Consider the following 14,857-nt stretch of genomic DNA (forward strand, 5'->3'; position numbering starts at 1 on the left):
GTCCCTATCTGTCCCTCTCTGTCTCTCTCTCTGTCACACACACACACACACACACACACACTCACCAAGGAGACACCAAGTTTGTTAAACAAGCAAAGAAGCAAAAAGAAAAGCCCTCTCTCTCATAACCTGCACAGAACTGATGAGGAGCTGTGGGCGGGAGACATCCGGGTTCTGTTACCTGTGAAAGCAAATGGTGTTTCCATTTTCTGCCATTTTCCACTGCCATAGTGTTTCCCGTGACTGTCCGTTTCCTCCACCGCGACGATCTCAGACATGGGCACCGAGTAGGCACCTGAAATGACACCGGGAACCTGCGTGTCAGACAAACTCGTCCATTCACGTGAACACAAGAAGCCCAACTCCAATATGCCGGGAACTGTCTGTTTCCATGTTCTTTAGAAACCCAAAAGTCAAAGGCAAAGTTACATGGAATTGTAAAATTCAGAGCTGAGTAAAGCTGGGGAACTCAAGTTTATCGGGAAATCGAGTGTTTTATTCAAGAGAATCATCAAACAGACAAAACTTTTCACATGATCTGCAGCCCTTCAAGTGGCATGAGCCACTGCACTCACTTTGGGGAGAGATGGTCAACAAACAGTGTCAGCCCTTAGCCTGGTTCTGAAATCCACCTGGGGCAGGGGGACATGGCAAGACCCAGATGACCAGGACCCAGGGCAGCGGGACAAAGGGGAGACTTGACTGGACCTAAGGCAGGTGACAGCACCAGACAATCTGTGCTCTGGGACACCTGTGCTCTCTGGGCATGCTTGGGGCTCACAGCTGTGATTACAGACAGGCCTTCAAACGACACCAGGTGAGGGCTCCCGGTAAAGCGGGATGGAAACCCAGCTGTGGGAGACGTTGGGGTGACAGCCTGTGACCGATACCGTGGGCCCCGAGGAGCTTGCCTCGGATTGCACAGGACTCAGGAAGCTGTGAGGACTGAAGACAAGCCTCCAAAAGCAAAGCACCCCAGAAAGGACCGAGAAGGTCGACAGCAAGTCGCTGAAGGGCACGGGAAGCACGTCTCCCACCGGGTCAGGTCCTGGGGGCAATGGTGAAGCCACCCCTGGTCCTCTGTGGACGGAATGACATGGCCTGCACTGGCCAACCTAAACGTGCGGTATGGCGAGGCACCCACTGCCCACACTGTGGGCACACATGACACGTAAATGGGAACCACAGGTTAGCGGGCGCTGGAGGGAGGTCTTGCGAAGTGCTGACCGTGGGAACGCAGGGTGCTTTCGTTTTCTACATAATACTAGCTTTTGCTTGCACTTTGCAAACTCTTGCACTGTGTGTGAGATGAGACAGAAAAGGTAAAGTTCTGTGGTAAGAGCACGTGAGGAGATGAGAGGTCATAGAGTCACCTTGAAGAAAGCTCCCTCCCGGACCAGACCGAACCTGGCAGGTGGCCGAGTCAATACCAGCAACATGCCTGAGAGAACTCCCTCGACACAAACAAAGGACCCTGAGCCCAGGCTGGTCCGGGCCATGGCCCGAGCTTCAGTGGCCTTCTCCTTATCAGCCACCCCACGTTTGGGGCCAGTATCGGCAACACTGACCCCTCCCCAGGCTGACCCCGTGCTCACCAGCTTCTACCGTGGGCGGAACTGCGCTCATGACCTCAGCTCCACTGCATTCCTGGGGCTGATCATGGCCTTGTCTGTGGAGGCTTGCGGAGTCATCTTCCTCTTTGTAAAGTAACAACCCGACACCCTCTTTTAAGCCAACTTCTGAGTCAAATAACCTGGAATGGACAGTATCTGAAGGACAGAAGGAACGGAAACTGCAGGACTCCCTGGATGCTTCCCTAGAACAGCGCCGCTCACCCAGCATCACAGGCACCTCTCTGCCAGACACTGGCCAGTGCCTCCAGCGGACGACGTCGCCCGATTGAGAACCACAGTCTCATGGGGTTAATGTGCCTCGCAACCCCTTCTAAGTTCAAAGGCAGATGAACATGGGGCCCCGCCACCGCTGTCAGGGTTACAACAGGCACTCTCCTGTGTCCCTGGTCCCCAGAAGTGCACGGGTACAGCCACAGGCATGTCCCATGAGGATTTCACACCCAACCTTCTAAATCTAAACCTATCTTTCCTACTCTGCCACCCCCATTACAGACACTCCTTCCCCTCCTCTACCCCCAGCCTGGGTAGAGTGCTCTGTCCTAGGTGCTCATTTGCTCAGCAAGCCCAGAGCCCTGACTCCCTCCCTGCCCAGCCCCTCAGGTCACCGAGGACTGGAAGACAAAAATGTGGACCTGGCATGCTCTGCCCGGATCCTTCCATGGCTGTGGCTTCTGTCCTTGCCTCCTCACGAAGGTCTGGGGCCAGGTTCCCACCCAGCCAGATCCCAGGACTAGGCTCTTCCTATTCTGCGAACAGGAGGTTCTGGGGGGAGGGGCAGAGCTGGTGCTGCTCCGTGTCCCTGGAATGTGGGTTCAGGAGACGTGCCGCACGAACTCTGGACCTGTGGACCTTGCACCAGCAGAGCCAGCGCCAGGACGAAAGCGCTGCCCCACAGGACACCCCATCTCCGATTCACACTTGCGCTCTCTCCTCTCCTCATACCACGTGCCATCCTGTGTGAGCGTTCCCATCCCAGGACCAGAGGGCACAGACAGCAGCGGGGCCTGTGTGAGCCTCACGGCAGCGGAGGGCTGGGGAATAAGCTGAATGTTGCTCTCCCCCAACCACCTGCCATGAAAGGCCAGTGGGAACTATAGAAATGATCCCCACATCCACATCCTCGAAGGGAGCGTACCCCAGGATCTCGTGTCCAACATCTAGAATGCCCCTCCCATGAGTCAAGACCTCTCTGACCCCAGAGGGCTGTCTCTGAAATGGGGACAAGAGGATCAGTCCAGGGCTGTGGTGAGGACTCTGGGGCAGGTGCAGTGCTGCAGGCATGGGACGTCAGCATAAACAAACACAGCACTGGGACTCGAGTTCCCGCCAGGCAAGGCGAGCCCATGACCACCGATCCCTCTCCCTGATCATGAAGAAGAGCTCCGGACAAGATGGAAGGGAGGCGATGAACCGAGGACTCAGAAAGCAAACAGCAGCAGGCTGCTGGCTGGAGAAGCCACCAGGGGAATGCGCAGGGTGATGCAAGGAGTCTCAAACATCTCCGTTTCCTCCTCTGTCTCCAACACTGACCCAAGGGCAGCCTGAGACCTGGAACAGCATGCTGGATGCAGATAGCAGAAACACCTGGAGAAAACCCATCACTCTGGCCAGAGGAGCCAGAGTATGGCAGGAGGGATGGAGAAGAGCGTCCTGACTGTGTGTGTGAACAGACTCACACCTAGTGGCACACTTGGTGTGTGTGAACAGACTCACACCCAGCGGCACACGTGGTGTGTGTGAACAGACTCACACCCAGCGGCACACGTGGTGTGTGTGAACAGACTCACACCCAGCGGCACACGTGCAGAACATGCCAGGAGGCACAGAGGGGCCTTGGGAGCCACGCTGCCACCTGCGCCAGCACCCGGGTTGCAGGGCAGTCCCCAGCAGGCTGGCTACGAGATAATCTGGAGTGGACCAGCACATACCCCGGGAACCCTCCCACAATATGAGATGAACTTGCCACCTGTGCCCAACCAGGCTGAGCACCTGCTAAAGAAAAGAAAATTCTCCAAAGGAATTTAACAGGACCCGGAACCTCACAACATAATATGCAAAATGTCCAGGATACAAAACTAATTAAAATACCAAGAACCAGGACACGCTGATGAACTCAAGGTAAAAACATGCTTACTGAGGTGTAGCTGAACATTATTATTTATTTATTTATTTACTTATTTTTTGCAAGAGAAAGATGGACAGACAGGGACAGACAGACAGGAAGGCAGAGAGATGAGAAGCATCAACTTGTAGTGACAGCACTTAAATTGTTTGTTGATGGCTTTCTCGTATGTGTCTTGATGGGAGGGGCTCCAGCAGAGCCAGTGACCCTTTGCTCAAGCCAGCAACCTTGGGCTTCAAGTCAGCAACCATGGGGTCACGTCTATGATCTTAGACTCAAGCCGGCAACCTCAGGGTTTCGAACCTGAGTCCTCAGGGTCCCAGGCCAATGCTCTATCCACTGCGCCACCACCTGGTCAGTCTGAACATTTTTTAATATTGATTCTAGAGAGAAACATCAACCTGTTATTTCATCCATGTATGCACTCACTGGTCTACTCTGTATGAGCCCTGACTAGGGATCAAATCCTCAACCTTGGCCTATTGGGACAATGCTCCAAACAACTGAGCTGCCCAGCCAGGACTGGCTGAATATTCTTAAAATGAATGGAAAGACAGGAGAAGAAACTATTAGAAGGAACCAAATGTAACTGAAAATTGAATGCACAGTCCACTAGGTAGGCTAAGTAGCAGAATGCGTAGGACAAAGGAGAGTCAGGGGGTTGAAAATGTGTCAATAGGAATTATCTATTCTCAAGAACAGAGAGAGAAATGACTTTCTGAAAAACGCACAGGAACCTTCCACTTCCAAGAAGGTGGACCAGATGTACGTTTCCTGGCTCCTCCCACAAGTTACATATAACACAAATATGCCAAGACTCTGAGAGGTGGAGAGAAAAAAGAGCCTGCCTACGGACCTCAGGACTTGAGGAAGAGACACCCTCTCCTGCCTCACCTATCTCAGACTGGATGTTCGAGAAGCTGTCAACCCAGAACCACCAAGGGGTAGAAGCAAAAACTCCAACAAAACCGCCTGATACCTCTGCCAGGGGACCAGCAAAGGGCAGGCCAACAAGACAGAAAATGCCTAGAGAACTAGACAAGGACTTTCTACTCCAGCAAACACACCGAAAACATGGGCCCCACCCCCACCCACCAGCAATGACCAACAGGGACCCAAGACTTCCACCCTCAGGGGTGTAATGAAACACCGCAACAGTTGTCCCCAGGGTGGTACAAGAGAAGGCCAAGTAGGAGCCAGGACTTTCCTCCCGGCCAGCTGGTAACCAGCCTCACTCCCTACAGTGCAGTGAGGGCTCAGTGGAACCAAAGAGGGACTACCAAACAGCAGGGCGACCCTCATCCTCCTTGCTGGGTGGGGTCCAGGAGCCCTAGCAGAGAGTCAGGACTTTCACCACCATCCAGCTCCGCGCACCCAGCCGTGAGAAGACCCTGAGGGGAGCAGTAGTGAGGCACACCTCCCCCTCCCAGCCAAGGAGCTTCATTCAGTGCAGGCCCAGTGGGGGGCCAGGACTCCCTGCCACCCAGCAGCAATGATGAGCCCCTTCCTGGCTGTCAACAAGCCCAGGGAGCCTGGACTTCTTCGCTCACCTGGCAATAACTAGCTCCCCTCTTCCCTGATGGAGCAGTGTCAGGGAATGTCAGCTAACAGAGAAGGTCTAAATAAGATCCAAAGTTTCATAACAATTCAAAAATGTCCAGATTTCAATCAAAACATAGTCACCACACCAAGAACCAGGAAGATCTCAAAATGAATGGGAAAAAAAAAGACAATCAATCACTAGACCAGGGGTCCCCAAACTACAGCCTGCGGGCCACATGCGGCCCCCTGAGGCCATTTATCCGGCCCCGCCGCACTTCCAGAAGGGGCACCTCTTTCATTGGTGGTCAGTGAGAGGAGCATAGTTCCCATTGAAATACTGGTCAGTTTGTTGATTTAAATTTACTTGTTCTTTATTTTAAATGTTATATTTGTTCCCGTTTTGTTTTTTTACTTTAAAATAAGATATGTGCAGTATGCATAGGGATTTGTTCATAGTTCTTTTTTATAGTCCGGCCCTCCAATGGTCTGGGGGACAGTGAACTGGCCCCCTGTGTAAAAAGTTTGGGGACCCCTGCACTAGACTAAGATGATAAAGGTGTTGGAATTATCTGACAAAGGTTTTAAAGCAACCATGATGAAATGTTTCCTGAGAAATTACACACTTAAAACAAATAAAAATATATAAAGATTCAGCAAAAAATATATATATATGAAGAACCAAATTGAAATTTTAGAATTGAAAAATACAATAACCAAAATAGAAAACAGACAGGTGGGACTCAGCAGCAGAATGGAGGGACAGAGTAAAAAATTAATGAATCAGAAGATAGAACAATAGAAATTACTCTGAATAAAAGAGAAAGATTCTGCCTGACCGGGCAGTAGCGCAGTGGATAGAGCGTCGGACTGGGATGCAGAAGACCCAGGTTCGAGACCCCAAGGTCGCCAGCTTGAGCGAGGGCTCATCTGGTTTGAGCAAAAGCTCACCAGCTTGAGCCCAAGGTCGCTGGCTCGAGCAAGGGGTTACTCAGTCTGCTGAAGGCCCACGGTTGGGCACGTATGAAAAGGCAATCAATGAACAATTAAGGTGTTGCAATGCGCAACGAAAAACTAATAGTTGATGTTTCTCATCTCTCCGTTCTCTGTCCCTCTCTCTGTCTCTGTAAAAAAAAAAAAAAGAGAGAGAAAGATTCTAAAAAGGATTAACAGGGCTTCAAGGACCCATGGGACAATAAAAATAAAAATAAAACATTTTATCACTGGACTTCCAGAGAAGAGAAAAGCTAAAAAGGTACTAAAAAGTGTGTGTGTGTGTGTGTGTGTGTATATATGTATATATATATATATATATATATATATATATATATATATATATATATGTTGAAAACATCCCAAATTTGGCTGAAGATATAACCTCAAATACAATAAACCCAAATGAATCCAAATCAAGACACATCATAGTCAAACATCTGAAAATCAAATACAAAGAAAAGAAGAAAAAAAAAGAATCTTTAAATCAGTGCAAGAGAGAAACAACTCTTTACCCAGAGGAGGAAAGAATTTGAATGAAAGTAGATTTCTCGTCAGAAACCATGGAAGCCAGAAGGAAGTGGTACAATATTTTTCCATTGCTGAAAGAAAAGAATCGTCAATGCAGAATGTTATACCCAGCAAGAATATCCTTCTGAGATAAAGGAGAAATCAAGACATTCTCGGGTGAAAGAAAATTAAGAGAATTTGTTGCCAACAGACCTGATCTAAAAGAATAGTTAAAGGTAGTAGAAAGAAGATTTCCTGGGGGGTTTGGGGGGGAGAACATGGTAAGCAAAAATATGAGACATTACAATAGAATTATCTTCCATTCTTGTCTTTTCTAAGTTATGTTTGAGGGCTAAAGACAAAAATATAAAACAAATGTGTTTCAAAATGTATGGGGAGGAAACAATTAAGATGATTACAAAACAGGGGAGAATAAGGTGATTCAGAGAGAGGTAAGGTTTTTACACTCCACTCAAACAGGTACAGTGACCATGCCAGGAGACTAAGATGGGTTATATATGTGTAAGCCAATACCTAGGGCGGCCACCCAGAGGCTATCCATAGAGGCGCACTCAAAATGACACAGATATACCACAATAAAAAAATTTAAGCCTGACCAGGTAGTGGTGCAGTGGATAGAGCATCGGATTGGGATGGGGAAGGACCCAGGTTCAAGACCCCAAGGTTGCCAGCTTGGGTGCAGGCTCAACTGGTTTGAGTAAAGCTCACCAGCTTAGACCCAAGGTCGCTGGCTCAAGCAAGGGGTTACTCAGTCTGCTGAAGGCCTGCGGTCAAGGCACATATGAGAAAGCAATCAATCAACAACTAAGGTGTCACAACGAAAAACTGATGATTGATGCTTCTCATCTCTCTCCATTCCTGTTTATCTGTCCCTATCTATCCCTCTCTCTGACTCTCTCTCTCTGTAAAAAAAAAAAAAAAGATAAAAGAATTTAAGATACATGGGTAAATCAAAATGCAATTTAAAAATTTTTTAAGAAATAAAATTTTTTTTAAGTAATCTATAGGAAGGCAGCAAAAAGAAAACAGAAATGAAAAATGGGAGAAAAACAGAAAACAAACAAAAAAATACAACGGCAGGCTTAAGCCCTAACATACCAATACTTACATTAAAAGGCAAAGACTGGTGGAGTCGATTAAAAAACGTGCCTCAACTCTATGTGGTCTACAGAAACTCACTTCAAAGAAAATAATGTAAACAAGTAGGAAGTAAAGGTACATAAAATACATGTCATGCAAACATGAATCAATAGAAAGCAGGAAAGGGCCCTGGCCGGTTGGCTCAGCGGTAGAGCGTCGGCCTAGCGTGCGGAGGACCCGGGTTCGATTCCCGGCCAGGGCACACAGGAGAAGCGCCCATTTGCTTCTCCACCCCTCCACCGCGCTTTCCTCTCTGTCTCTCTCTTCCCCTCCCGTAGCCAAGGCTCCATTGGAGCAAAGATGGCCCAGGCGCTGGGGATGGCTCTGTGGCCTCTGCCTCAGGCGCTAGAGTGGCTCTGGTCGCAATATGGCGACGCCCAGGATGGGCAGAGCATCGCCCCCTGGTGGGCAGAGCGTCGCCCCTGGTGGGCGTGCCGGGTGGATCCCGGTCGGGCGCATGCGGGAGTCTGTCTGACTGTCTCTCCCTGTTTCCAGCTTCAGAAAAATGAAAAAAAAAAAAAAAAAAGAAAGCAGGAAAGGCAATGTTAAAAGATATATGTAGTAGACTTCAGAACAAGATGATATGCTAGAGACAGAGAGGGACACTACACAATGAAAAAAAGAATCAATCAGCCCTGGCCGGTTGGCTCAGTGGTAAAGCGTCGGCCTGGCGTGCAGGAGTCCCGGGTTCGATTCCCGGCCAGGGCACACAGGAGAAGCGCCCATCTGCTTCTCCATCCCTCCCCCTCTCCTTCCTCTCTGTCTCTCTCTTCCCCTCCTGCAGCCAAGGCTCCACTGGAGCAAAGTTGGCCCGGGCGCTGAGGATGGCTCTGTGGTCTCCGCCTCAGGCGCTAGAATGGCTTGGGTTGCAACAGAGCAAAGCCCCAGATGGGCAGAGCATTGCCCCCTGGTGGGCATGCCGGGTGGATCCTGGTTGGGCGCATGCGGGAGTCTGACTGCCTCCCCATTTTCAACTTCAGAAAAATACCAAAAAGAAAAAAATAAATAAAATTCTTATCTTTCAAAAAAAAAAAAGGATCAATTCAAAATGAAGACATAGCAATCCTGAACGTGTATGTACCAAACAACAAAGCAGGAAAACATGAAGCCAAAGCTAACTGACCCACAAGGCAAAACAGACACGTGCAGTTTTGGGGGGGGGTTAGGTGAGAGGAGGGGAGATAGAGAGACCGACCCCCTGCATGTGCCCCGACTGGGATCTACCCAGCAACCCTGTCTGGGGCCAATGCTTGAGAACCAAGCTATTCTTAGCACCTGAGACTGATGCTCTCTGATCAGCTGATCTTATGCTCAGCGCCTGGGACCACCCTCGAAGCAATTGAGCCTCCCACTGCTGTGGGAGGGGAAGAGGAGAGAACGGGGAGGGGGAGGGGTAGAAGCAGATGGTTGCTTCTCCTGTGTGTCCTGACCGGGAATCGAATCTAGGATGTCCATACACCGGGCCGACACTCTACTGAGCCACCAGCCAGGGTCACAAGGGCACAGTTTTAGTTGGAGAGATCAACACCCCTCTCTCAACAGTTGGTAGAACAACTAGACAGAAGATCAGTGAGGACACGGAAGAGATCAATACCAGTGTCCATCAACAGGATCCGACCCCATTTCTACAAGGCTCCACCCAACAGCAGCAGTCTGCCCAGTCTTTTCAAGTGCCGGTGGAACATAATCCAAGACAGACCATGTCACTCCAGTATGGCTCCTTTTGTTCTTTATCACCTCACACTATGGTTGAAACAGGGAGATTTGTATGAAACTGGTTAAAGAGTTGAACCGGCCCAATTCTGGTGGTCAGTCTACAAACGTACATGCTGTTCCTCAGAGGAGGCTTAGATCTATCCTCTCCGGATGGGCTTTCTGCTACGGTCAAGTGCACAACTGCATCAGAACCCAAATGAGTGTGTTGCCCAAACTGCAGTGGCGATTTTTCCAGATGACCGGATTTGTTTGTCTGGAAGGTCAAAGTATTTTTAGCCATCTGGATTAGCTGCTCTTACATACACCTCATTGTCATTCCTCCTTCCCTAACAATGATTTAGAGGAGGGGTCAGCAAACTGCAGGCAGGATCCAGCCAGCTGCCTGTGAGTATCAGTCAAGTTTCATTGGCGGGCAGCCACATGCCTTCATTTGCATATGGTCTGCAGCTGTTTTCCCACTAAAACAGCAGGGCTGAGAAATTGTGACCCACAAAACCTAAAATATTTGCTAGCTGGCCCTTTAAGGAAATGCTGCTGACCTATTTAAGAAGAACAGATACCACTTCACCTTGGGATAATCTCAGAACAATGGCAGTTTTTCTGCTCCAGCTAAATCATGTGACCTGACAATAACTGAGGCAAGTGCCTCCAGGGAAGCTACAGGGAGGGCCACTGTTTTTCCGATATCTGCTTTGAAAACTCAAGAGCCTGTGCACTTCTCACTGCAGTGGATCACTCATGTGTGGGGTCTGGGCTTCGCCCGCTGTGTAGGAGTGTGGGGGACACACTTTATGAATACAGCTGAGACCTACCCAAGGAGTTCACCACCAGGCTTGGGAGTCCCAGGTGGGGCTGGTGGAAGGAATGGGGGTGTTCCTCCTTCAATGGTAGAGCCCCAGAAGCGCCCATGTCCCAGCCCCCACCCCTGGGGCCACACACACACACACACACACACACACACACACACACTGCTCCCAGCCCCAACTCGAAAAGAAGCCACTCCAGTCTATGTGAGTGTGTTCTGCTGCAGCTGGGGGTGTAACCCAGATATAGTTTCAGTCTGTTTCAAGTTCAACTAGCACAACAGGGCACTCTGAGAAGCCTCTGTAGGGATTTCCTGTTTTCAGTCAATCCCACTTCCCCCACCCACCCACCCACCCAGGAGCACAGGCTGGTCACTGCTTCCTTGGGAGCAGCGCAAAAGACCTTGCTCCCCTTCACACACACACACACACACACACACACACACACACATACACACTTCCCTCAAGCTCCTTTGGCTCCTGGACCCTAAGTCAAGTTCCTAGTGTGGCAACCCAGAGGACAGAGCACGTGCTGGGTCAGGAGCCAGCTCCCTGCGATGCTATGAAGAAACGGAGAGGACCAGATGAAGTTACCAATGTGGCCACATCCAGCTCGGCACACACGTAGGTCCCTGGCTCTCAGCTCCCTTCTCTGTCCTTCCAAGGGGGTCTCAATGCACCCTCCTCCACCCCAGTCACCGGAGCTGCGTGGTGGCCCTCTGCTTGGTCTCAGGGGTCCTCCTGGAGCCTGTTTTCGCACAACCTCTAGCCCTTTTCTCTCCACCAGGCCACAGTCCATCCAGGCACGTCTGGACATACCTGAGGGGGTGGAGTGGCAGGACTGAGTGCTGTATTCTACTAACTGAATTCAATGTCCGGTGAATGGGTATGTATCTGCCCTCCTGCCTTTGAGCATGAAATCATTCACAGTGGGCCTGAGGCCCTTGGGTACAGAGTTGCGAGGAAATCCAAAGAGCTGGTGTAGCTGTGTCTCCATATCAAGTTGGAGAGCAGAGGGCCCAGCCTCCCATGGAGGGGAAGACTGTCAGGAAGCACAAAAGCACCATCAGGGTTTATAAAAGTGGAGCAGCAACCGGTCCAGGAAAGAGGGCGGCAGCTGTGTGTGGGCAGCCAGCAAACGCAAGCAGACCAAAAGTGGATGCTGCCACCACACAAAGGCCAGGATCCAGTGACCAGAAGCCGTAATAACAGCTGGCCCAGGATGCCAATGCTACAAATAGGGAATGAGTGACCTCCCACTTGGACATCCCACATGGGAGGGGTGGCCTCTCAGGCCTGAGAGTGGCCACACCTCGAGCTGCTTACAAGCACAGCGCCTGGACTTGGACCCACCAAGCCTCCGGGTTCAAACACTAGTTGTGCCAGTTACTTAAGATTCTCTATAGCTCCGGTCTCTTCATTTGCAAAATCGAGGAGGTGCTGTCTTGCAGGAAGCCATCACGGCTGGCTCAGAAGTGACCCATCAAACAGAATGACAAGGGCAGTGTATGGTCACCCTTATGCCCAGAGAGGAGCGGGAAAGCTCCAAAGCCTGCGGAGGGGGCCAGTCTCCATTCACCTCAGCGTCACAGAGCAAGAACTGGATGTGGGGGCCTGGGGGGTGGGCTGTTAGGAGGCTGCAGGGTGACATTCCAGTGTGACACTTCTCCCAAAGGGGACCTCAGAAAGATCCTGTAGGAGTGAACCCTCACACAGCCAGCCACAGAGAAGCTCTCTTGGCTGATGAGACTTCTGGTGACTCCAAGGCCGGACACCAAGTGTTGGTCATTGGTCATGGGTCCAAGGCCACCCTTGACCTTGGCCCGACCTGACATTCCAGCTCTGCCTGACTTGCAGAGCCCCACCACCTCAGCATCAGAAAGCGCCTGCAGCACCTGCCCTAAAGGTATAGAAAAGACACCCCAAATTCTGACCTCCACCACCCCTACCCCAATAATTGAAACAATAAATCCCTGCTCCACCCCAGCAACTGCAGTCAGCCACAAACCTGGACCACATTCCCCTCGCTCAGCTCCTTAAGTCTATGTAGACCTAGCCCTGCTTACCATCACTCCTCCTGCCTGGACCAGGCCGAGAGCCTCCTGACTGCAGTTCCTGTCCCTCCAGGGTCTACTCTCTCCATAGGGTTCTTTATGAATGTGACACTAGATGAAGCCATCCAGGGGCTTCCATGGCACTCACGGTAAAAAAAAACAAGTCGGAGTCAAAGACCCCATTTCCCTCCCCCACCTCCCTCCTCACCCACACATCCATGCTGGCTTCCTGGCTGTTCTCAGGGCCTTGCACTTGCGGTGCAAGGACCATCTCCTTGCAAAGTGCACAGCTCTCTCCAGGTCTCTGGGCAATGTCGCCATGTAATTGAGGGTTGCTGGGACCACCTATCCCACAGTGACCTGCCTACCCTGCAGGGCTCTCCTCCTCATGCCTGTGTGCGTGCCCCTTTAGTAGAAAAAGCTCTACTAGTCTGGGAATTTTTCTTACGCACTGAGCTGGATACTGCTATGCCCTGCCCAACAGGCCTTCCATAATAACTTGAGGAAGACAAATGAATGAAGCAGAACACACCCACACTTGCCAGGCCTGGCTTTCCTGTACCTAGCCGCCTCTCTGCCTTCTCCCTGTCCAAACCTGGCCTTCTGGAATCCCTCTCTCACCCAGAGTCAAATGACATCTCGGTGACAAGCTCTGCCCATCCCTCTGCTGAGTCCCTGGGTCTCTTCCATCCATCCATTGCACAGTGTTCTCCAGGCCATTGTACACTTTCTTTTTTTCTTTTCATTTTTGTTTTAAAATCTAAATGGCACTTCCCTAAATCGGGAGGGCCTCGGGAGGCCACGCGTCCTGCCTGTCACCAGAATAACCAACCCCATCCCCCAGGACATCCGGGACAGGTCATGAACCCCTTCCTTCACTTTTCACCACAATGAACCCCCTCCCTCTGCCAGGCTGCCTCTCAGTTTTGGATCCCCTTAAAAAGATGCATCTGTCCTGGGGTTAAACTAACAACCGCAGAGCTGGTTGGGAGCCCCTTGGGATCCTAGTCAGCCTTGTCCTGATGGCGCCCTTCAGATCCTTTAGGGACTGTCCAAGGGATGCGGCCGCCACGGCTACCTCTGGCTACAGACCTCCAGGTGGTCACGACCCCTCCCTTCACCCTCCCGGGTCACATCCCGCTGCCCTCCCGTCGGCACGCCTGGCTCACTCTTTGTCACCGCGTCCCCGGAGTGAATTCACGCCTCCGGTGGGGCGTCCCCGCCACGGTGGCCCCCTCCTCCCGGCCCTCGCCCCCACCCGGCGAGCCGCGGGCCGGAGGCGACACTCACCCGCGTCCGGGACGCCGGCTCCGGGCTCCGGACTGGGCCACCAGCGAAGCAGCGCCCGCGCGGGGTCCAGGCTCACGGTGCAGCGCTGCCTCTTCACCCACAGCACCGAGCGCAGCGGTTCGGCCGCCCCCATGGCGCCAGCCCCGCGGGCGCCGGCTCGGCTGGGCGAGGGCGACCGGCGGGGCGCGGACGCCGAGGGGAGCCGGACCGTTAGCGGCCCCTGGAGCCCGGCTGGGTCGCAGCGGCGGCGGCGGCGGCGGCGACAGCAGCTCGGGGCGGGCGGGGCGCGGGGCGGCGCTGCGTCACCTCGTACGCACAGCAGGCGAGGAGGGGCCGAGGGACCCGGCAGGCATGAGGGGAGGCGCAGGGGGCCGGGCGGGGGACGAGGAGGGAGCCTCGGGAGCGCGGGCCGGGGTGGGGGGTGATGCGAGGGGCTGGGGGGTGAGGCGAGGGTCTGGGGGGAGGGATGCGAGGGGCTGGGGGGTGATGCAAGGGTCTAAGGGGAGCGATGCGAGGGGCTGGGCAGGTTCGCGCCGCGCGGACGGGGCGGGGGCGCGGGCGCGGGCCCGGGCACGTCCGGAGGGCTCAGGCTCAGCGGCGGCGGCGGCTTCCCTTCATAGGGTCCCGGCTGCAGTCGCTGTGGGCGTGGCGCTGGATAGCACCTCCCTGCCAGATCCAATGACAGGCGAGGTCCCCTGGTGCCATAGATGCTGCCTGGGCAGTAGTGCGGAGTAAGTGGGAGGCTAGGGTCCTCAGGAAGGCCTGGCCTTGCAAGTGGGCGCCAGGAGACCCACGCCAATCCAGACGCAGCGACCGTAGGTGGCATCTGACTTTGGACATCATTAGGTCCCTTCTTGGATCTTAGGCCCTTCATGGTCTGGGCTGGCCCTGCCATTGGCCCAGAAATAAGCTTGAAGGCCAGGGCAGGCACCCATGGGAAGTCTGCACCCTATAAGGCCCAGCATGGAAATAGCCACCTTCTCCCGTGCTTACAGGGCCATCCTGACGACCACCTGGGGAGGCAGGTGCTGTGGC

At 52.6% G+C, this 14,857-nt stretch overlaps 1 protein-coding gene across 2 annotated transcripts in view; it reads right to left on the minus strand.

Moving 5' to 3' along the window:
* CERK (ceramide kinase) overlaps window positions 1-14,077 on the minus strand; it is a 36,196-nt gene extending 22,119 nt beyond the window's left edge. The window contains exons 1-2 of one of the 2 annotated variants that reach the window (XM_066358702.1): window positions 13,823-14,077; window positions 182-295 (exon numbers count right to left, since the gene is read on the minus strand). In XM_066358702.1, coding sequence (XP_066214799.1) covers window positions 182-295; window positions 13,823-13,955 — 247 coding nt within the window. In that variant the 5' untranslated portion in view covers window positions 13,956-14,077. Of the gene's footprint in view, window positions 1-181; window positions 296-1,595; window positions 1,670-13,822 lie in introns of those variants that run through there. The other variant, XM_066358703.1, reaches the window with a different exon arrangement.
* Between the last annotated feature and the right edge of the window lie 780 nt (window positions 14,078-14,857).

This window comes from Saccopteryx leptura, chromosome 1, assembly GCF_036850995.1.
Source record: "Saccopteryx leptura isolate mSacLep1 chromosome 1, mSacLep1_pri_phased_curated, whole genome shotgun sequence".
In the NCBI taxonomy this organism is placed as follows: domain Eukaryota; kingdom Metazoa; phylum Chordata; class Mammalia; order Chiroptera; family Emballonuridae; genus Saccopteryx; species Saccopteryx leptura.